General features: G+C 49.8%; 1 protein-coding gene across 1 annotated transcript in view; it reads right to left on the reverse strand.

Annotated features, from left to right (window-relative positions):
• The window catches only part of ASTN2 (astrotactin 2), a 149,481-nt gene that overhangs the window by 16,390 nt on the left and 111,787 nt on the right, over positions 1 to 21,304 (reverse strand). Inside the window, exon 10 of the mRNA XM_041406669.1 lies at positions 13,193 to 13,334. Within this exon, the coding sequence (XP_041262603.1) occupies positions 13,193 to 13,334 (142 nt within the window). The remainder of the gene's footprint in view (positions 1 to 13,192; positions 13,335 to 21,304) is intronic.

The following is a 21,304-nucleotide window of genomic DNA, read 5'->3' on the forward strand; positions in this document are numbered from 1 at the left end:
TTTCCTCTGCATCCCACGTGTCCCTGAGGGCCTGCCACAGCCTTTGCAAGGGCACTAAAGTGTGCATCAATCCCCCCAGCTCCTCAGGGCAGGATATTCCCTGGCAGCACCTGGATCCTCTCTTCCTCCTGTGCAACACCTGCTGCTGTCCTCATCAGTTTGGGACACCCAGCCCTGTTCCCTCAGCCACAGAGACCCCACAGCGCCCAGGCCCAGCTCTGCTGAGGCTGGGACTTGGAGGGTAAGTTTTGCTTTTAGGGGAGGTTTTGCTCGTCTTTGCAGTGATCTGTGGGTGGGTGGATTTCAGCCTCATCTCACAGCATTGGCGCTGTGTGCCAGGTGGGTTATCCCAGAGTGACACATCCCTTTAGTACCTTCCTTGGGCCACTTATGGGATGGCTGCCATCCTCCTCTGTGAAGAGACAGCAGTGCTCAGGGTGGCTGTGGCTGCAGGGGATGAGCAGGAGAGAGGGAATAAATATTCAGGAGAGAGAGAATGAATACTCTTCCTCCAGATGCGGCCAAGGAGAAAGGAGAGACAAGCAAAGCCCTGGACCCCTGCAGGGAACTCCACAATGGGAATGTTCACAGCTAACCATCCCTGCTGCTCAACCTACCAACACTCTGCAGAGCTTGGCCATCACCGGCCCTGGGGACATGGGCGAGAGGAAGGTTGTGACCCCTGGCAAATTGGGAAATCTTTGCCCCTCCCAACCTCATAGTCCTGCTAAACAAGAACCAGACACTCCACAGCATGCTCCCCCTGAGATCCCCTTGGTAGGGCTTGTTCTCATTCTCCTGGGGGCTTGGCTTCCATCTGGACTGCTGGTTGAAATCCAGCCCAGGCTGGTAGTGACTTCAAAGGGCAGTGTCATCTGAGGAACAGTGGGTGGTCCATGGCAAGCAAGTTGATGGCTGACTGCTCTTATAAAAGGCACCACAGTAGGGGCCCCTGCTTTCAGAAGAAAGGCAAGGGCTACACTGTCTGCAGGGAGCAGAGCTCGTCCTGGGCCTGAGGGACAGTCACCTTAGTGAGCTGGCACAGGGAGGTGGCGGTGCATCCCTGAGGGCAGAGCTCTTGATCTGTCTCCACTGGGTTTGTACCCAGCACTGCTGGCCAGCCCTGGCTTCACCTTGCACAGGCAGCAGTGTGAAACAAAGCCCAGCAATAACGCACACGGGAGAGGGGCACCCTCTGAGCACCCCAGGCAGGATCCCAATGAGACAAACCCCAGCTGGGCTCTGGGAGCTCAAGGGCAGCCAACGGGGCCCTGCAATGGCCTCAGTGTTGGCATGGAAATGGTGGCAGGCAGGGATGCTCTGTGCCAGCCAGAAGGATGCCAGCCAGATCTGCAGTGCCCACTGTCCCTGTGCCCCAAGGCCCCCAAATCCAGGGACACAGGACAAGGAACTGGCAATGAGCAGGAGATTCTCACAGGTCCAGCAGGCAGACAGGGAGGGTGGAGGGCAGGACAGGGGGGCAGGGGCGCCCAAAACAAATAATAAAAACAAAATCCCAGTAAGCATGTTAGAATTCGTTTGAAGTGCAGAGGAGCTTTCAGGCAGGGTTATGCACATCTCCCAGCCCGGCGTGATTTACACATTCCTTGCAAGCAAAGGAATCTTCCCTGATTTGAAGTAAAACAGATGTTTTGGGGTTTTCTTCCACCCCCCCACCCCCCCCTTTTAATCATTTCTTTATTGAAATGCTGGTTATACAGCCAACCAGCTCAGAGCCAGAGCCCTGCTACCCCAGAAGACAGACCCTCTGTCCTGTGCCATGGGAGAGCCCCTTGTCAGTGACTGGATTTGGGCTTCCAGAGGTGTGGAGACAGCCCTGCTCTCCTGCAAATGCTGTTCCAGAGGCATCGCTCCCTGCAGGTTTCTTCCCTTGTTTTTTACTCTGCAGGTAAGGATTGTAACTCCCTGCAGTTTTCTTCCTCTGCAGCTAGAGCTGATCCTCCATCGCTGTTCCAGCAGCCCAGGTCCAGGAGACCTTCTAACCTCCACCACCAGTCCAGAAGATGCGTTTGATGGTGGGACTTGCCCTTGTTCCCAGACCTCAGTGTCACAGCTCACCCCAGTTGTGCTCTGTCCCAGCAGTCTGGATTGGGAAGGGCAGCCTGGTGCCTGGTCCATCCCCAGGGACTGGCGGCAGCAGTGTTGCTCACACACCCCAAGTGAAACAACCCAGCACAAGGAATGGTGCTGGGCAGGCTGGAGCTGGGACATCTGTTGATTTCAGCACTATGTGATCTCAGTCAAGTTAGTTTGCCTCTATTTTTTTCACAAGTTTTCCACCCAGGAAAATTATTTTGGGAAGGAGCATCCGTTTCCCAGAGGAATGCAGAGCACCAAGTGCAGTGGAGCTTCTGAGTGCTGGTTGATGCTGCAACCTACCAGCACAGCCATGCCCTTGAGTTTACACTCAGAACAATAAGTCATGGCCAGTAGCAAATCCATCCAGCTGCCCCATCTTTCTTTTTCTTTCTCTTTTTTTTTTTTTTTTTTAAACCCTGTTGTTCTTTCTCAGTACTTCGTTGGTGGCAGGGTGGGAAGGTTTTTTGTAACACATTCACGTACCAGTGGGACTCACTCCCATTCCCGTCTGGTACAAGAGATTGCACAAGAGAGAGAAACAAATGGGGATGAGGAAATGCGTGTTTATGAGAGGCAGCGCTGTCATCGTGAGCAAGGGACCCCCCGCAGGAGAGCCGGCCTGGGAGCCAGTGGATTTCCATTCTCCCCTAACACTCCATTCATGCCTCGTTTCATACCTCCCTGGGGACTGCAGACTGGCCGGGGTCCCACGCCCCGCGCGGGACTCCCACCCCTTGTGCAGCCTTCTGCGATACTTGTTGTTGGGTGGAAAGAGGGAGATGTTGTTGTCTCATAAAAATGATGAGTTGAGAAAGAGCAGCAGCTTTTGCCATTGCATGCACTCTTTGTTTTCCTGCTAAAGCAGGTCTTCCCTCCTTCATCACCTCTCCTTTGCCACGTTCTTTGTGCTCCCCTGCTGCCCATCCTGGCAGGGCTCTTCCCTAACATCCACCATGGATTCTGTCATGGACATCCTGCTCATGCTGTGGTTGCTGCCATGAGCCTTCTCCTGACCTGATCAGGAACCCTCCCTCTAATCCAAACCACATTGCTGCCTGATACGATACAGCCACCAGTAAATAACCTTGACTGCAGTGGTCTGGAAGAGCCAGGGATCCTATATCACTGCTATTAATGATTTAGGATTGTGCATCATTTGCAGATGACACAGAGAGGGTCTCATCCCAACTCCCCCCATCCAGCCACCTCCTCCAGGACAGTGCCTGCCCCCCTCACTTCAGCTGGCTCTAAGTGAAAGCCACCTGGGTGACAATTCCTCCTGCCTGACGCTGGTGTGCACACAAGGAATGGGAATGGCTGATTTCTGTGCTCCTTTGTGTGCTGCAGAGCTCCCAACAGTGGGGCTGGGGCTCCCCCACAAACAGGTGGGGTATTAATAAAACCAAAACTAATCACCCAGGCACGCATACTACAACCCACTTGGGTTCCTCTCCTGTCTGCTCCTGCAAGCCCCTGCCTCCCCCTGCTTTCTCCACACACCTCAATTTCATTATCTCTGATCTGGAGCTGCCCATTACATGCTTTTTGCCAACATAAATATTTAATCCCAGTGCATTGCACGGAAAGGCCCTTGTGGAGTTAATCCTTCAACTCAGGTTTCCACTTGGAAAACAATTTAGCTTGTGGCAGGGCAGCAGGTACGAGGCAGGGACAGAGCCCAGAGCTGGAGGTGGCCTGGAAGAGCTTGGGAGCTGCGTGTGGGGTGATGCAGGTGGGCTTCATGCTGTGGGGTGGGCTTCATGCTGTGGGGTAGGATGGCTCTCCTGGAGCTCTTCTTCACTGGGGTGGCTCTGCAGGAGCAGGGATCAGAAGGGTTTGGATGGGTAATGGAAAAGCCACAGGGGTCACTGCAAGCTGCTGCCTGGCAAGGGAGGAACAAGGGGCACTGCCAAGGGGGACTCCAGGTGCAGCACTTTGCTGGGCTTCAGCAGTGATTGGGGCATCTGTTCTCTGTGTGCTCTCAGTTGCAGCAATGCGGAAAGCCCAGAGTTTATCAGCTTGCTTCACCTGCCAGGGTGGGTCTAAGCAGCCACACGATCCCACACTGCTCCGCCTCTGACTTCACCTGCACACCCAGAGGCTACTTACAGCAGGATCTGGCCATGATTTTGCCTGTGGGCTATGGAGTAGGGTTATGGGATCATTGGTGTGTTTATGGGGCTATTGGGTAGCACTAAAGTACCTGCTGTGGTATGGACAGACCCTCAGCAAAGTGGGATGTCCCAGTGCCAGGTCCAAAGCTATAAAGAGCATGGACAGAAATGCACCCTGCTCCTCATCCATCCACCTCTGTGCCCTCAGGAGGGCAGCACCCACGGGAATGCAACACCACAAAACATCCACCAACCTAACAAAGCCCTTAGACCCAGAGGGGAGGGGCACAAGGATCCAAGACCACCCTGCAATGTAGGGCCAAGAGTACAACTTGTGGCAGCTGAAATGGTTTCAAATCCTTCCCCTTACATCAGAGGTGACGTGTCCAAACACTGAAGAAATATTTTGGTTTCAGTTGCTTTGTCTGAGAGGTTTCCCCAGCAGCCTGGGATGGGTGTCCTGGAGACCAACCAGCCCTCCCTAACATCCCCTGCCCCATGTGAGAAACTGGGGTGTGCAGGACACATCCCCACAGACCCTGCCCAGAAAGGCTGGAAGACTGGGATGTTGCAATGATGCAAACCAGAGGGAAGGAAAACACGAAAGTATCCCAGCCCTTCTGTTTGAGGTTGTGCAATGAGATTAGGAGGGGAGGCTGCAGGGCAGTGGGAGATGCTCAGAGGGAAGGAGAAAATTGGCACGCTCCAGACCTAGCTCAGTTTGCTGCTGCCATGGGGTTTCCCTGGCAAAAATCAAGACGAGAAAAGATGGAAGACAAGCAACAGACCCTGATCCAGGGGTATGACAGCCCAGAGCTGTGGCAAGATGGCAAGCTCACTGCCCAGGTGTTGGGACAAGCTACTGGGACATGTCCCTGTGACCCAACTTTGAGCTCCCTTCACACCCATCCTGCCAAAGCAGTGTCTATACACCCAACTCCATCCAGTGAAAACAGGACCCTACTGACCCCTCCATCCACCACCCCTTGAACAACCAGCACCCCACGGACCCTACTTCTTTTTTTTTTTTATTTTTTTTTAGAAACTTTTGCATCATGACATAAGCTTCGGCTCCATGGGTTTTTAGTGAAAGCCAGGATATTTTTTCCCCCTTCTCTAACAGAAACCATATCGCTGTGTAATCAAATTTGTCTCATTCCTGATGAGGGAAGCAAGTGTCTGTGTGTGAGGTGACCAGGAGCAATGGGGGCACGTGTGGTGGGAGCAATTACTCTGAAGGTATTCCAAGGAAATATCCTTGGGAGTGGCAGCAGATGGGGGTGACCAAGCAGAGACCAATGGGCCACAGCTCAGCACAGAGCATCACCCACAGCAAGCCCCAGCTCCCCACATGGTTGCCATCTCTGCAGCCCAGCAGAGATGCTCCTCAGCTTTTTCTCCCACTTTACTATGGATCTCCTCACTGTATTGGAGCCCAGCAAAGGGTGTGGTTCAGTTTTAATACATGTTTTACAGGTGGAAAACTCAGGAAGAAACAGCTACTTTGAGGTTACTTTTTTGATGCCTGTTTAACTCTGTCACAAATTCAGCTGAAGCCAACAGGAGCTGTGGCTCAGACGGTGAAGCCTTGAACATGATGCTCCCAAAATGGGGATGTCTCAATTTACTGGCTCCTTTTGCAAACACAGGCAGGGGAGAAACAACCCAAACCCCAAGGAATAAATTAAAGGCCATTTGAGTTCGGGGCAGGGGCTCCATTGCCTGCAGCTCTCCTGTGACAAACTCCCTGCAGAAACTCCCTGTTTCTCTGGGAAAGAGCCATGGCCCTGGGGGGGGAGAAGGGTGGCAGAGCTGGAGTGGTCACTTTGTGCTGATAAAGTCAACTTTGGCATGATCAGGAGGTGGGTGCTTACTGATGTAATGTTCTACACAAGTCAGAGATTAAAAGAGATTTTTTTTTTTTAAATAATTAACACACAAACAAAAGGAAAATGAAAATAACAAAGTGTTCTCTGAGAGACAAGGGTGGTGAAGGACTCTCTGTGCTGTTGTTGTTACAAGAAAAGGATGGGCGGGGATGTGCTGCAGGTGTCCTTTGGAAAAATGAAACAAAAAATAAAGTTTGACTAGTTTTATGGACTTGCAGCCATATGTGAAAGAAATTCACACTGGTGGGCTGAGCTGGGGCAGAACTTGTAGCTCATGGCATCCGAACTTTGCTTTTGAGAGTGGACAAAAAGATGGGCAGGCAGGATTAGCTTGTGACTTATCCTTTTATTCAGAGAAGTATCACTGTCAAATATCTCCACCTTTGGGGACCTGGGGTCCCACCAAGAGTCTGTCTGAGCTGATTGACCCCTGGGCTGTGGGGATAGTCTGGGTTCAGATAAGACCTGTGGGCTCAGTAGTGACTGAACACCTGGCAGCACAGGAGCTGGTCACGTCCTTCCTCGGGCATGTTTGTGGACAGAATTGTGCTGCTTTTGGCCACTCTTTAAAGCTTGAATAACCCAAATATTGAGTTGTCTGGAAATATCAGCTTGAGCTGCTAGGGGTGCAGGGCCCTTGTCAAACTTTCCACTCTCAGATACGTGGGTCCCAGACTGCACAAGGAAGTTAGGAAGAGAATACAATTCTTTGCAGGGAGCATCTCTTAATCACCTGATCCAAAAAGCAACTCTCCTAAGTGTTCTCCTAAAGTGGGACTTCTGTGAAATGTGAGCATGGCCAGCCCTCACCTTTGCTTAGCTCTAGATCACTGAGGAGCTCCAGGCATGTCACACCTCCCCCTTCCAGCTTCCCTTGCTAGGACACAGCAAACAAGGACATTTGCCCTTCTCCTCACTCCCTTCTTCTCTACAAGATCAAAAAAGCAGGATGTGTCCTGTGTTCCTTTTGTCTGGAACTGGAGTGTGTCCAGACTGCTGGAACAATCAAACCAACATGGCCCTCAGCTTTCCAGCCTTCAGGATGAGGGTGCTCTGCACCATGGAGACCTGATGAACAAAACAAATGGCTCCAAGGCAGTAGCACGATGCAGGTTTGGCTGGCTTAGAGCAAATCAAAGCCAGCAAGGCAGTGTTGATATTTATATCACAGCTCTTGCACTCCCTCTCCCATTAGTCCATGAGATAAGACTTGGACGTGGAGCAGCATTAGGTTTCTACACAGTCAGGAATAAGAATACTCTCCAAGTTCTGTGACTGAAAGGGGTTGGTGATTTGGGATTGCTGATGGGAAAAAGGTGGAATTGTAAACATCCATTTGTCTACCAACAGGCAAAGAGGACGAAATCTTCCTCTCCACCCCACTGCCATTCCCAGGAAGAATCCTCTATTGGCACACTCCCCCAGCTGCAATACCTCACAAAATAACCCCTCCATGCCTCCTCCTCCTCCTTCCTTTTCCTCATTACACCACTGTCAGCCTTCCTCCAGCCACCTCCAGAGGGACAATGTGGATGGGCCTGGGACATGTCTGGGATTTAGATGCCAGCAGTTTTTAGGGACAAAACCAAAAATGTTATTTCAGTCTGATTGTCCTGAGGAAGGGGCAGAGAGGAGACAGCCATGGGAGACAGCAAACGCTATTCTGTTGCTCTCTGTGGCATGAGGTGTGAGCAGAAACAGAGAATTTGGGAAGAAAAAACCTGGTCTTTCAGCAAAAAGGTGTGAGATACCCATAAACTTGGCAGATAGTAAAGAAGAAGGTTCTACTGAGGTCAGAGAAAGGCGTCTCATGACTCCACATCTATCCCAGGTGGTTGAGTACTGGTGGCAGAGACAGAGCAGAAGGAAAATTCTGATTCAAACACAACTTTTAGAAGGGTGATGGCAAATAGTCAGCATAGCAACACTACAGCAGCACCTGGAGGCCTTGATCTGAGCCACCCAGGCCAGGCTGGACACAAGGACAGCACAAGAGAAATTAAAACCTGAGTTTGTAAAGCGGACAGGTAAACAGATGATGATGGAAGCGAGACAAAATGATCTTTAAACCACTCAACAAAGTAAATGGTGAAGGTGGGAAGAGCTTGACTGGCCATGAAGAAAACATGAACGTCTTTGTGGTTTTTAGATGTGTATCCTCCTGATGCTGGAGCCTCAGCAGGAGCCCAACCCACCTCCATAAATTGGACTTCATGGAAATGAGTGCAGAGATTGTACCCTTCTGCTGAGCCCCTGACCTCTCTGTACAGCCCATCTTCCATGGGGCCAATCCCCCTGGAAGCCAGTGATCCACACACAGCCCAGGTGAGCCCAGAGGGCTCTGTGCTGGACTCACTTCAGCAAAAACAACCACACACCTGAGCTGGTGCTTGGGCAGCCTGGTTCTGCCACGAACCCAAAGTGCTGAGAAAGAGTGAGCCTGAGTTTGGAGTACATGCTAAGGATTTAGGAAAATCAGCTCCTGACTTGCCTTGTTTGAGCTCCTGTAAGCCAGGAATGCCTGAGGAGAAACTACAGCCCTGCACCACTCAGCTTTGGGAAGCTGGAGAGCACATGGAACGGGAGAGGTGGATTCAGTGAAGCAGCACAGCTCCTGTGCACACAGGGGACCTGGCCAGGGGTTGTAACAGATGTGTTTTAACCCATGTCATGGAGCTATTTGGGATCTGCCTCCAATTGCTCCAGCGCTCATTCACGTGTCTTCCTGACGAAAGACCAACAACAACAATTAGCATCATGTAAGGAGCAGGGGACTGCTGCCAGCATTAACACACTCTTGAGCACCAAGGATTTTCCGTCCCACTTTTTATCCCAGCTATGCACACGGCAGAGGTCACTCTGCATTAATCAGCCTCGCTCCAGGCCAGCTCCTACAGCACGTTCAGCCTGTGGGATTGCAGCCACTGCCTCTCCATGCTCTGATGGGCTCTCCCTGCTCCACATCCCTGCCTTTTTCCTTAAGCTCACCAAAAAAGGGATGTTCTGTGTTATCCCAAGCTGAGCCTGGCCATGCTGTTGATGGCCTGCAGACCCTCAGAGGGTGACACTGCCTGGGCAGGAGCTGGTGGGTCCTGGCTGCAGATGGGAGCCTCGTGTTGTCATTCTGAGCTCTGACTGAATCCCCTCCCCTCCAACAGCAGTCCTGAATCTTCAACCCCTAGGAAGAGGTTTCCACCTTTCCAACACCCCTGAAACGTGCTCTCCCAGAGCCTTTGGGCTGGTTCATGATCACCCTGGGGAAACCCCATCTGAGCCAGCAAAGGGAATGTAAAGGCTTCTTCACAGCACATGAACACACTCCAAGGAAAGGCTCTGGAAGGAATCCTGATGACTTCCATATTATTTCCAGTAAATTTTGTGCTGATTCTTGGCACAAACACTGGAAATGAATAGGCTAGGTCAGGAATGTAAATAAAGTGAAACATTGGGATTTAATCTAATCTATAATTATAGTATCTGTGGTGCAGGGAAGCAGTTGGTGTGTTTGCACTACAGCTCCATTGAGGAGCTGGAGGGGGTTTTTATTTCCCTTTCCAGAATTTCCCTTTTTGGCTGAGGGATACTTGGTGTCTCCCCAAGTATCTGAAGCAAACGTGCTGGGCTGGCAAAGCTGCCTTCTGGTAGCCAAGCAGGTACAGCTCAGCCATGAGGCATCCCCAGGCACTCCCTGAGCAATGGGGTGAGAGTCGAGATGGATGAGCTGGGATGAAGGCTCAGGGAGGCTGTGGGGTGCCCAGGGGAAGCTCCTGCCTCCACAGTGAAGAGACGGGATGGGTTTGTGGGGTGCTCAGTCCTCCAAGCTGTGTTTGATCTCTGAGACAAGCCAGAGCCCTTCCTCCTGACTGTTGTTTTGTTTTTAGTTCATCACAAGCTGCCTGTCAAAGTCGGGTGCTCCCAAGGCTCCCAAACCATCCCTCTGAGTGGCACTGGCTGCTGTCCAGGCTGGCTGGTCCATGCAAGGTGAGCACTTCACAGACACATCGACATCTCTCCCTCTGCCCTCCTCACCTCATTCTCTTACAGATCCACCTGGGGGGAAGCTTGACAGACAGCTCTGGTCCAGCTGACCTCAGGGGAGAGCAATACCTTCTCCATTTCACAAGAATATAAGATTTCTGCTTTTTACGAACTGCAACAAAACTCAACAGTCTTCAAGGACCATCCTCAGTACCCATGCATAGGTCCCTGGGAGTACATTCCAATGAATGCAGCATGGATCTCCATGGACGTGCACCCATGTGTGGCACACTGGCAGGGGTGTCCACACGTGTACACGAGCCTTTGGAGCATGTGTCTTTGTTGACATGATCTACTTGCCCTGGAAAACCCTCTATGCAGGGACTGGCATCTTAGCCCCAGTGTGCTAAAGGCAAGGGGAAGAAAAGGGCTGACAGGCAACATATTTTCCTCAGACTGAAACTGAAAAGGACAAAGAAATTAGTTCTCCTTTTGTTCATTTATGTTTTGGAATTACAGAAGTCTTAAAAGCAAAGGAATCAATCAGACTTTGTTTATTTGTTTGCTTGTAGAACATTTTTTTGGGTTTGTTTTCATACTCCAGCCCAGCTTTGATCTCAGGCTGGTAGTACTCCAAATGAATGGTCCACAGCAGAGGGTAATTGCTGTAGGTACTACAGAAGAAAAGGACAGGATGTTCGACACATTTACAGGGCAGAAGAGACTTCCATGACCTCCCAGTCCCCTTGCTAGGGTTATGTGATACCCTCAGACTACTGCAGAAGCAAATAATTTGTTTTTGAAGAGCTCTAATGCTGCAGACTGTGTGCTTACCTCCCAGCCTAGAGAACAGCACAGAGCCCTGTGAGTGGCTATAATCAGGATTATACCCAGCCCAGAGCTATTATAGATAGCTATTTTTCCACAGAAACGAATGAAACAAGCAGAAGAAATTCAATTTAAGAAATGACCCCGTGCCCGTGTTTGTGTTGTTGTTCTGTCTGTGAGGGCACAGAGCAGCGTTAGCCTCACATTTCACTGCTCTGGCTTTCTTCACGCTGTGTTGCAACCGTGCGGACATCTGAGCAGAGGAATATTTAATGGGGGTGCCTTTGTATCTGAGAATGCTCAGTAAACATGCTGGGCAGGGCCCAGGTTGCAGCAAGCGGGTGTGTGTTGGGCAGGCAGGACCCATGGCAGCTCATGCCAAGGTGGAGCAGGGGGTTATCGGTCCATGCCACGTGCTGGGGCAGGCAGCAGCAGCCAGAGAGGAGGGGGTGCTGTGGTGTGCCCACATGCAATCTTTTTGGGTGCCCAGGAAGGTGGGTCTGCGCCCCAGAGGTGCCCACACAAACGTGTCTGTCCATGTGCGCTGCGTGCACCGCCCCAGGAGTGGAGAGCCAAGCCCTGCTGAGCATCGGCTGTGGGACAGAGCCAGAGCTGTGCGTCACCCTGGGGCCTGTCCCCACACAGGACAAGCTCCAGAGCTCCCTGGTGCCAGGGGACTGCTGCCTGCTGGCTGCCTGCAGCCCCCACAAAAGCTGCTGTCCCTTGCCCAGGGGCATGCACAGAGCAGGAGCCACGCCCAGGGCACAGGGCACTGCCAGCTCTGCTGGCACCTCCATGGCAACGTGCCTTGGGGCTGGGAAGCAGAAGACTGGCTTTGACCACAGGGATGACAAAACCCTGGACAAAGCCCTCTGCCTTCCACCCAAGGCTCTCCCAGCCCTTTGCAGACACCAGGAATTCGATCACAGAGCCCCTAAAGGGACGGGTGAGTGCAATTACCCCTGCCTGGCAGATGGGGAAGATGACTTGGCAGCCCAGGCTGCCCAAGAGCCAGACCTGCTGGCTCCCAGCTCTGTGTGCTCACCACGGCAGCAGCCCCCACCAAAACCAGTGGCTCTTCCCTCTCCCAGTGCCCCTGGCAGCTGGGAGCTGAGAGCTCACAATGGGTCAGTTTTGTGGTGCTGGGTTATTAGCAAGCTCTGTGGTTGCTCCAGTCTCTCCCTGACACCTTTTCAGAGCAGCCCAGTCTCCATAGATATAAATAATTATATTTATGCATTATATATATATTTAACAAGAAAATATCTGATATTATTAAATGGCAAGAGGTATCACTTGGAGACCACTCCTGGAGACAGCCCTGCTCCAGGGATGTGCAATAAAGGCTTTGGAGGCTGTCAACATACTTAACTGGGGGGCGGTGGAGGGAAAGTATTAATCAAGGTCTTAAAAAGTTCTCGCTGACAGTCTATTTGCCAGCTCTCACTTTAAATGCTTTTGTGGTCCCATAAAAAGTTTCATTACTCACTACAAAATGTGTTTTAATTATTGCAGTCACTCTGACATTAAGCCCTGGGTGTTTCTCTCTTGCTTACTCTGTCTCTCCTCTGTCTCCTTGCCTCTTTGCTCTATTTTTCCTCTCTTACTGATCTGACTCCTGATATCCCTCTCAAGACAGAGGATGCCCTGTCTAATGAGCCAGATTGGAAAGCCCAGACCCTGTCCAAATGATTCTAAAGGAGAAGTTAAAATTCAGTTCTCGATATTATCCCTTTGCTCTGGAAACTCATGAATCCACAAGATTCAAACAGAAAATTCAACCCCCGAAAAGTATCTCAGAAGAGTGAAATGTCCACAATATGTGGGCAGTGGGAAGAAAGATTTGGTGTCTCTCTGATGTCAAATATATCCTGCTAAGGGAAACAGCAACTTATAAACACGTGTCATACTTTTGACATCTATTTCATTCCACCAGGCACTTGGCAACTTGCTCCAATCTGACCACATCAGAGACAACCCTGATGTCTCTCATCCATCAGAGACAACCCTGTCCACTGGGCATGGACCTGGAAACCTAGAATGCTGAAAGTAGCTGTTATCCTGGAGTGTCCCATGGACTCCCAGTGCCCCCAGCACTATGCTGGGAGACACTTGTTTTCCATTTCACCAGCTGTGTGTAACATCCAAAGCAACAGGAAGAGTCTGACCATTTGTCCCGTGTCTGGTGTAACACAGTGCTGACCAAAAAGGTGATTAACAATTCAATAACAGCATTGGAGACCCCTCCTTGCCCCCAGCAGCTCCCCACGTGTCGCTCCTTACTTGTACAGACCATCTGGTTCCAGGCACTTGAAAATGACTGAATAGAGGCTGGTTTCAGGGACATCTCCGTGGCTCCGACCCGCTGCCACACAGGAGGTTGCCAGGCCAGAGAGCAAATCATCTGCAAAGCTCAAGGATTCTCCTGCAGAGCAAAGAGAGGAGCGAGACCAGAGCATCAGTACAGGTGTAGAATTACTGCTGACCACTTAAAAATCACTGCTGGAACATCTCTACGCAGGACACGCAATGAACAAACTCCAGTTGGCTGTGGCTGTGGAACGCCCCAAGTCAGTATGGAGAGTGTCACCTATGGACACAGCAAGAAGGAAACACACCTGGGCCACCAGCTGTAGCAGGAATGGGGGCCAGGGCTAAGTCACTGCACAGCGAGCTGCAATCACAGCACAGAGGGGATGTGTGACCTCACTGCAGACACTGCAGGCAGAACCACCATCCAGAGGTGGGCCACAGAAGATCTGGAAGCCTGGCTAAACAGGAATCTCCTGCCCTTGCTGCATGTCCAGTGCTTAAACAAAGCATGGTCTTTTCCAAACATTACCTGCCACAGCAAAAGATGTTTCTGCCATGTTGGACTAACAACAAAAAATATATTTTTAGTGCTTGGGTGGAATTGCTCTCAATGTGATTTTTTTTGTTTGTTTGTTTTTGTTTTTAATTTAATGACAGTCAGTAGCTTTGCATTCTCTTTCATCTGCACTCTGCCAGCTCCTGGAGCTCTGACTGGATCTCCTTCAGTTGTGCTGAAGAACACTTGTTTTTTTATATGCATTCGAAGAAAAAAATCCCCACTAATTAAAAATATGGAAAACCCTTTCTTTTTAGTCTTGTAGTTTATAAAGCCTGTTAAACACTTAGATCATGACCCAGCTGAAACTGAAAATGCTCCATTTATTAAGGTTTTTGGGCATGACTGTCCACTGCTGTGCAACCTGTCTCCTCGCAGTGGGCAGCCTGTCTGTTGGTTAGAGCTCATTGCATTTAATTCCCATTTCACACTGGTGTAACTGAAAGCCTGAGGTACCACGGAGGCAAATGAGACAGAGCATCTGCCCAAGCTGTGCCCTATTCCCAGTGGTGGGAATCGGAGCAAGGCTGTTGTAGGTGATAGCTGTGCTGGTGTAAGCCAAGCTGGGCCCAGATTGCTGTGCCAGGTACCTCGTGCATGTGGAAATGTCAAGACATCGCAGCGGAGGGAGAAAGAGAATTCCCTTCTCAGCACTTCTGTTTTTCTAAAGGCAAAAGTGACCGAGGAGTACTGAAATGAAGCACCAGTTCTCGGTACAGACCCTAAGGAACAAGCCAGTGGTATAACTGGCCCAGAACATCCCACTGTGAAGCTGAATTATCCAGGTAGAAGAAAAAAAATCCCCTCATCCCCAGCCCCCTAAACCGCATTTGCGTCTTGTCTCAAAACACACAACTCAGTAACAAATATCCCCCTTGGCTAGAGAAAAGAGCAGCAATAAATTCTTTTCCTCCCTGAAGGAATCCAAGCCTTAATTATTCATTTTAATGCTCCCAGCATGACTTGTTCTTTCCAAACTTTTTCAGGCAGCTCTGTCACCAGTCTCTGTAGCTCAACCCTGCTCCTGGATGCAGGTCTGTCCCAAATCCCAAGACAACTCAACAGGCAGGTTGGGTTGGCAGCAGGAAAATCCTTGCCTGGAAGTCACGAGCACTGCCCAGCCTTCAACAAGTCCCTCAGCTCTGGGTTTATGGTTTAAGCAAACAAACAAACCCCTATTACTCATTTCCAATTTTCATTTCCATCCCTTTTCCTGAAACATTGGGCTGGATTGGGGAACTCCCTATCACCAGAAGTCATTGAGAACAGACTCTGCCATGACTTAAAAACCTGATGAATCACCAACAAAGAAGAAGGACCAGAATGTGTTGCTGAAGTAGAGCAAAGGGCTTTAAGGCTCTTTCAGCCTCAAGCAACTTCCCTTCTGACCAAGAAGAAGCTTCATAGGGGGACAGCTCATCCCATGGATGAATTCTGTGGGATCTCACATCTTCCTCTAAGCAGCTGATGAGGGCTAGGAAAGAAAATATCTGGGCAAGGACTGCAGTGAGAGCTGGGCAAGGTCAAGGGGACTTGGAGTCCAAGATTTGGACTGGGCAGCCCCCAGGTAGGATCAGCCAGGATATCTGTGCCAGGGAGCACAAGAGATGGGATGGGCTGAGACAGGGAGAGGGTGGAACCAGACTTGCAGGAGACTGGAAATGAGATGGAAAATGTCATGTGCAACCACTGAATCAAAGAATGTATTAAGGCCAGGTTGGACGGGGGCTTGGAGCAACCTGGTCTGGTGGAAGGGCAGGACAGGCCCAAGGCAGGGCGGTTGGAATGAGATGATCTTTCAGGTCCTTTCCAACTCAGACCATTCTATGATTAAAACTGCACAGCTAACTTTGTCTAGGACACATGCTAACATTTGAAAGCTTATATTCCATGGTCTTTCTGGGTAGTTTTGAGGGAACAGGCTGGCAGGGAGCACTGCCCTGACACACATCAGCAGCTGCTTCCCACAGTGGTGTGGTTTGCCATGGATCAGACCTGCTCAGGGAGTGGAGTGCATTTCTGTCCCCCTGCACAGGAGGAAATGAAGATTGCAGGGTCTGCCAAGAGGGTCTCCACTTGGATTGAGCCAAAACCCTTACAATAAAATCCACAAAGCAAGAGGGTGCTTTTTGCTCAGTCCTGAGCCTCTGGGGAACTCTTCCCTGTTGCTGGCTCTGCAAAGCAAGGAGGTTATTATGAACACAGCAAAATAGATACTAACAAAGATGCTGGAACCTCAGCCCGAAGGCTGGGAGTTTTTGTACCTGAACAAGCAGCAGTGAGATCACTGGTCGTGCCAGACTGCACAGACCATGGAGCAAAGACAGGGAAGGGACACCGTGGGGACAAGGCAGCTACCCAGAGCTGTCAGTCTGCAGCCAGTGCAGGGAGCTGCTATTCCATGCTCTCCCCCGGGCAAAGCAGAGCACACAGAGACCGTATTTGTTCATCTCACAAAAGAGAAGGCAGAGACCCTTCCATCCTCAGTGCTCTGAGAACAGCTGGAATGAAATTTCCTAAGCCTTCTTTAGCAGCAGAAAACAAATTATTCCCTAGATTTAGACTGGGACTTTGTCAGTGGAACAGAGCTAAAGCAACAGCAACAGTTGCTTTTGGTGGAATGGTGAGAGAATTATCATAAATCAGAGAATGGTTTGGATTGGAAGGGACAAGAAAGGTCATCCCCTTTTACCTCATCCCCCAACCACAGGCAGGGACCTTCCACTAGACTAAGTTTCTCCAAGCCCTCTCCAACCTGCCTTTGGACACTTGGGCTACTTGATTGACCAGTAATGTTGCCCTACCAAGAAAAAATTATCCCGGGATCATGTAGCAGCAGGAGAACACTGACCCAGCTGCATGAGACCACGTGAGGACTAAGTGCACAGCATTCCTCAACTGTGCTCAAGACCGAGGCACAGGAAAAGGAGTGAAGATTTCACAGGGAAAGAACAAAAAGCCCAAAGTCCCTAAAACAACAGGAAAAAAAGGCCAAATAGAGACACATGACTGTGATCACATCAACAGGGCAGGCACTTAGACGGAAAAGCAATAGTTAGGTTAATGGACAGTAATGGCAAGAGGATGTAAATTGGACATGGATAAATGGTTGGGCTATTCCTGCAAAGAGCAAATAACCTAACCGTCTTTTAGGAAGGAGTTTGATCACTTTATGACAGGGATTACATGGATAAGTAGCTTGTGATGGAAAGCAAAGGGGCTTCTTTTTCCCATCTGGACTTGTGTTCTGACACATCCCGCCAGCAAATATAAAGAAGGATTTCAGCCTCCCAAAGCAGCCCTGAAGCACAAACCTTCTAGACTGCCTGAGTATCTTTGCTTGTGTTATTAAATTTCAGAAAGAATCCAAAGGTTCTCTGCAGAGTAAATGATAGCTAAGTAGATCATCTCTGTGGAGTAGGAGATATTTTATTGACCAGACAGACATCTGTGTCCTTCATTAATAGTAATAAATAATTGATGTCATACTAAATAAAGCAATAAGCTGTTACAGATATCAAGGACAAATAACTGGCTCCTATGAGGATGCCTCACCTGTGTTCACTTCTCAGTAGTAAAAAACCCAGAACACAGCTCAATATCACTATGGAAAATGCTGTGCATAGAGCAAAAAATGTCACTAGCTGCTCATTGACTACAAATTATGGAACAGTTATGCTCAGCAACGGGATGCCTACACTCCTAAGTGCAAGAAGTTAATATCCTTGCAAGACTTTGCTTCTCCCTCATTTCCATGCCTTCCCAGGGCTGATCTTCCCCAAACCATCCACTTCCCAGGTAGCTTTTGAAAATCCATCTCTGCTCTACTAATAACTGTCAGGAAGATGCAGGTCCCTCCAGGTGGCATTTCCCTTCTCTCCCCTTGCTACTGCCTTGTCCTCATCCACAGGCATGGCTGTGGAGCTTGGCAAATCTCTTTTTTGTTTTCTAAGCATCTTTTACACTGACTCTGGTGGCTCTCCTTAAAACAGAGGAAAATAACAGCAAACTTGGAGCTTGCAGAGGGGCTCCCATTCTGGGAAGCTTTGCAGACTTCTCCTGGCCACAGCAGGCATAGCCAGGGGTCATCCCACTGGTGGCACTCTGGGATAACCATCCAGGAACTCAACTCCATTTCTGGAGGAGAAGGAGGAGGAGGAGGAGGAGGAGGACATCCCCAGCTCAGCTGCCTGTCTGCAAGGGTGAGCAGGCAGTGTGCTCTCCAGAGAGCACATTTCTCATGGCAGGAGGCTCAGACGGGCAGGAACGGGGGCTGAGGAATGAAAATGGCTGGGAGCAGGCTCAGACCGCTCGCACACAGCATCCAGCAGCCTCAGTCTGCCTCAGTCCTTCCACTGCGGCCGTGCCAGCGCCCTGCAGTTGCGGACAGCAGGCTGGATGAATCACCTATCAACCATCCCACCGAGGACAGGGCGAGCTACGGCACTGAGTTCAACCAGACTAAACAAGAGAGTGAGGCCAGCAGCCTCCAGGAGGCTCGAGGAGCAAAAGGAAGCTCTGGGACCCTCACAGGCATTCCCACACCTTCAGCCCATGTGCCTGTGCCAAGAGCAGCATGGAGAAAACCCAGGCGCTGCAAACCAAAGTGGAAATTAAGACGAGAGAAGACCTCCCTGCTGCCATTCACCTTCAAGATTCCTAGAAAGAGTACAAAGGGGAAAGTAGGAAGGCACCAATGTCTCTGTCTTGACAGCTTCTTTACTGGGTTGGATGAAACCAACCCTGCAACGTTACCAGGCGCTTTCCCCTGATTGAGGTTTTTTCTCCCTCTCTTTATCCCCTTTGCTTTTTTTCAACCTGTTTTCAATTTACTCTTGTGGCATCTCTGACTGTGACCTCATTCTGGTACTTAGGGGGAAAAAAAAAAAAGGAGAGAGAGTGTCCTTTAAAAAAGAAATGAAAGAAATCATATTTTATTTAGTTTGGTTGGTTTTGAAGCTTTAGCAGAAGAAAGATTAACCTTTTCTGCCTAACTTAATGAAAACAAGGAGAAAGGCTGTATGGATAAATAAATATCTGTGTGGGTATGGAGCAGGCACGATCGTGTTACAGCCCCGGTGGAGCTGTAATGGGGAACAGGCGCGTTCCTGCGCAGCGGCTCCCAATTCCCGATCCATTTTCAAGGAAAGAAAAACAGAGTAGAATGTCAGAGGCCCAAGTGGGCATAAATGAGGGAGCCAAGAGAAGGCAGATGGGGCCCAGCGAGGACCTCCGTCCCCAGCAGTGACCTCCAGAGCAATGCCAGCGCAGCAGATGGAAAAAGAGACCTTACTCCACTTCCCCTTGCCAGGTTTTGGTTCCTGAAATGAGGAAACAAATGGCATGCTCGGCCCTCCAAGTCTGTCACCTTTTGGGGGTCCTTGCCTCACCCTCCTCTTCTCCTGGGCTTTCCCTTGAAGGAAGGGAGGGTCAGAGAAGGGCTGTGAGCAGAAGGCTTGGACCAGGTTTTTGGATGAGTGGATGTGGAGCACAGGTTTGTGGGGTGGTTCCTCCACCGTGAGGTTGTACCTGGGTTTAATGTGCTTTGGATCTGGCACTCAGTGGGGGAAAGCAGTGATAGGTGGTTGGTTTGTCTTGGAAATGATGGGCTGATTTAAATTAGTGTAACATAACTTCAGGCGACGGAGCTGTTCCGATTTACATCAGCAGATGGTCTGTCTCGCTGCCTAGATCATTAAAAGCAAACCATCCCTACTGATCCTGGTGGAATGATGTCAAAACCTCCTTCCCTGCATGGCTTGCCAGATTATAAAAGAAATAAAAAAAGGCCCAGTTATTACTAAAAATTTTCTGGGAGCATCCATGCACACCAGCCTCTCATGTTAGATGGGAGCCTAAATCCCACGCCCCAAAACCCTGTAGCCTCAGAAATAATTTCTTTGTCATGGCTTTTCTCAAAGACACATCCATCAGGAATCTCTCTGGATGGGCACAGGTTGTCTAGGCTGAGGCAGAAAAGCCAGTGATTATGCTGCAACTTTGGGCACAGCTTGTGCTTCACTTCCCAACTTGTACAAAGGTGCAAATTGCAGTTCCCTGAACAGCTTCACCTTTTTGAAGTTATGAATTTTGGGGGAATTTGCTTCCTATGTGTGTATGCTACCAGACATATTAATAATGATGAAGAGCTTTCCTCTGGGCTTCCATCTCCTCTGGGCCTCCATCTCTTCTAGGTTTCCATCACCAGGTCCTCTGATGATGGAAGACTGCATTTGTAGATGGCTAAATTTAAAGAGCAAGGCTTTAGTTGAGCTAAGAGCAAAAGTTGCACTCCTGGGTCACAGAAGTCACTTAAATGCATTCACTGGTGCTCTTCAGGGCTGGAACTTGCATGGAGTCACTAAGTGGAACTGAAAGATGATCTGTTCTCATCAAGAGAGCCAGTCAAAAAGAGGGAAATTATCTTAATTTGCATGAGCTGCAACATTCTATGAGGCACAAGGATAATCATGAGTGTATTCTTCTCTCAGGGTCATCAATAGGACTCCCTACTCCTTCATCTGAGCTCTTCACAGACTGCCTATCACAGGTCTTTCACAGTCAATATCTAAGACCTCAGAAAAAATACATTTACTCATGTAAAAACTCATCCCCAAGGCAGTGTGCTGCTGGAGAAGAGGGGGAATTAAAGCATTTCATTCTGTGCTGTGAGCCCTCCAGGATTTCTCAAGGTTCACTAGGTTGCTAAGGGTCAGCCCCAGCCAGACACGAGCTGACTCTGCTACGCTCGGAGACATCCAGGCATGAGCCAGTTCCAATCTCAAAGCCACGTATTCACATTAGCACGGTGGAGAGTCCAAGTGAATGTCTCTATTCCCTGGAGTTTGTCTCGGGCTCTGCAGCATGTTAAAATAGTTACTTGATTTCAAGGCAAAGTGGGAGCCCATTTGTACTGGGAGTTGTGCAGGCATGAAGCAAAGCTCTGTCCTCAGATCCTTCTTGTCTGGCAGAAGATCGTGTCCATCACCACAGAGTGAGTTCTCATTCTCATCGCCACAGATCTCATTCCCACTCTCATTCTTGCTTTCTTTTCATATTTAGCTTCTTTTAAATTAGAAATTTCTAACAATGCACCAATGGTCCAGAGCACTTGTGGTCCCCAAGGCACATAGCTGGCAGCCTGCAGCAGATCCAAGGACTGCATGGAGCCTTACGTTCACCAGGAATCCCACCAGCCCTGCTCCAGCCCCAGAGCCACTTTCTCCAGCTCAAACTGATGTGTCAGACACTGCAGAGATAGCAACAAAGTCTGAATAATAATCTCACTCTCCTTAAATGCACCAGGGCACTTTTGTAGTTCCTGGGGGAATGAGCTACTATCTGAAAATAGCTGCCAAATTTTGGATGCTAACACTGCACCAAGGACCTGAGCTTCACTAGCTCAGAGGGCTGGGAGGTTCCATCTTCTGCTGGGATTCAGATGGCTAAATTTGAAAGGAAGGAGCTTTCACTGTGAGCTATGTCTGAGGACAAATCCTGGGAAGCTTCCTAAAGAAAGGCCACAA

This window comes from Onychostruthus taczanowskii, unplaced genomic scaffold (genome assembly GCF_017590055.1).
Source record: "Onychostruthus taczanowskii isolate IOZ18803 unplaced genomic scaffold, ASM1759005v1 scaffold25, whole genome shotgun sequence".
NCBI classification, from domain to species: domain Eukaryota; kingdom Metazoa; phylum Chordata; class Aves; order Passeriformes; family Passeridae; genus Onychostruthus; species Onychostruthus taczanowskii.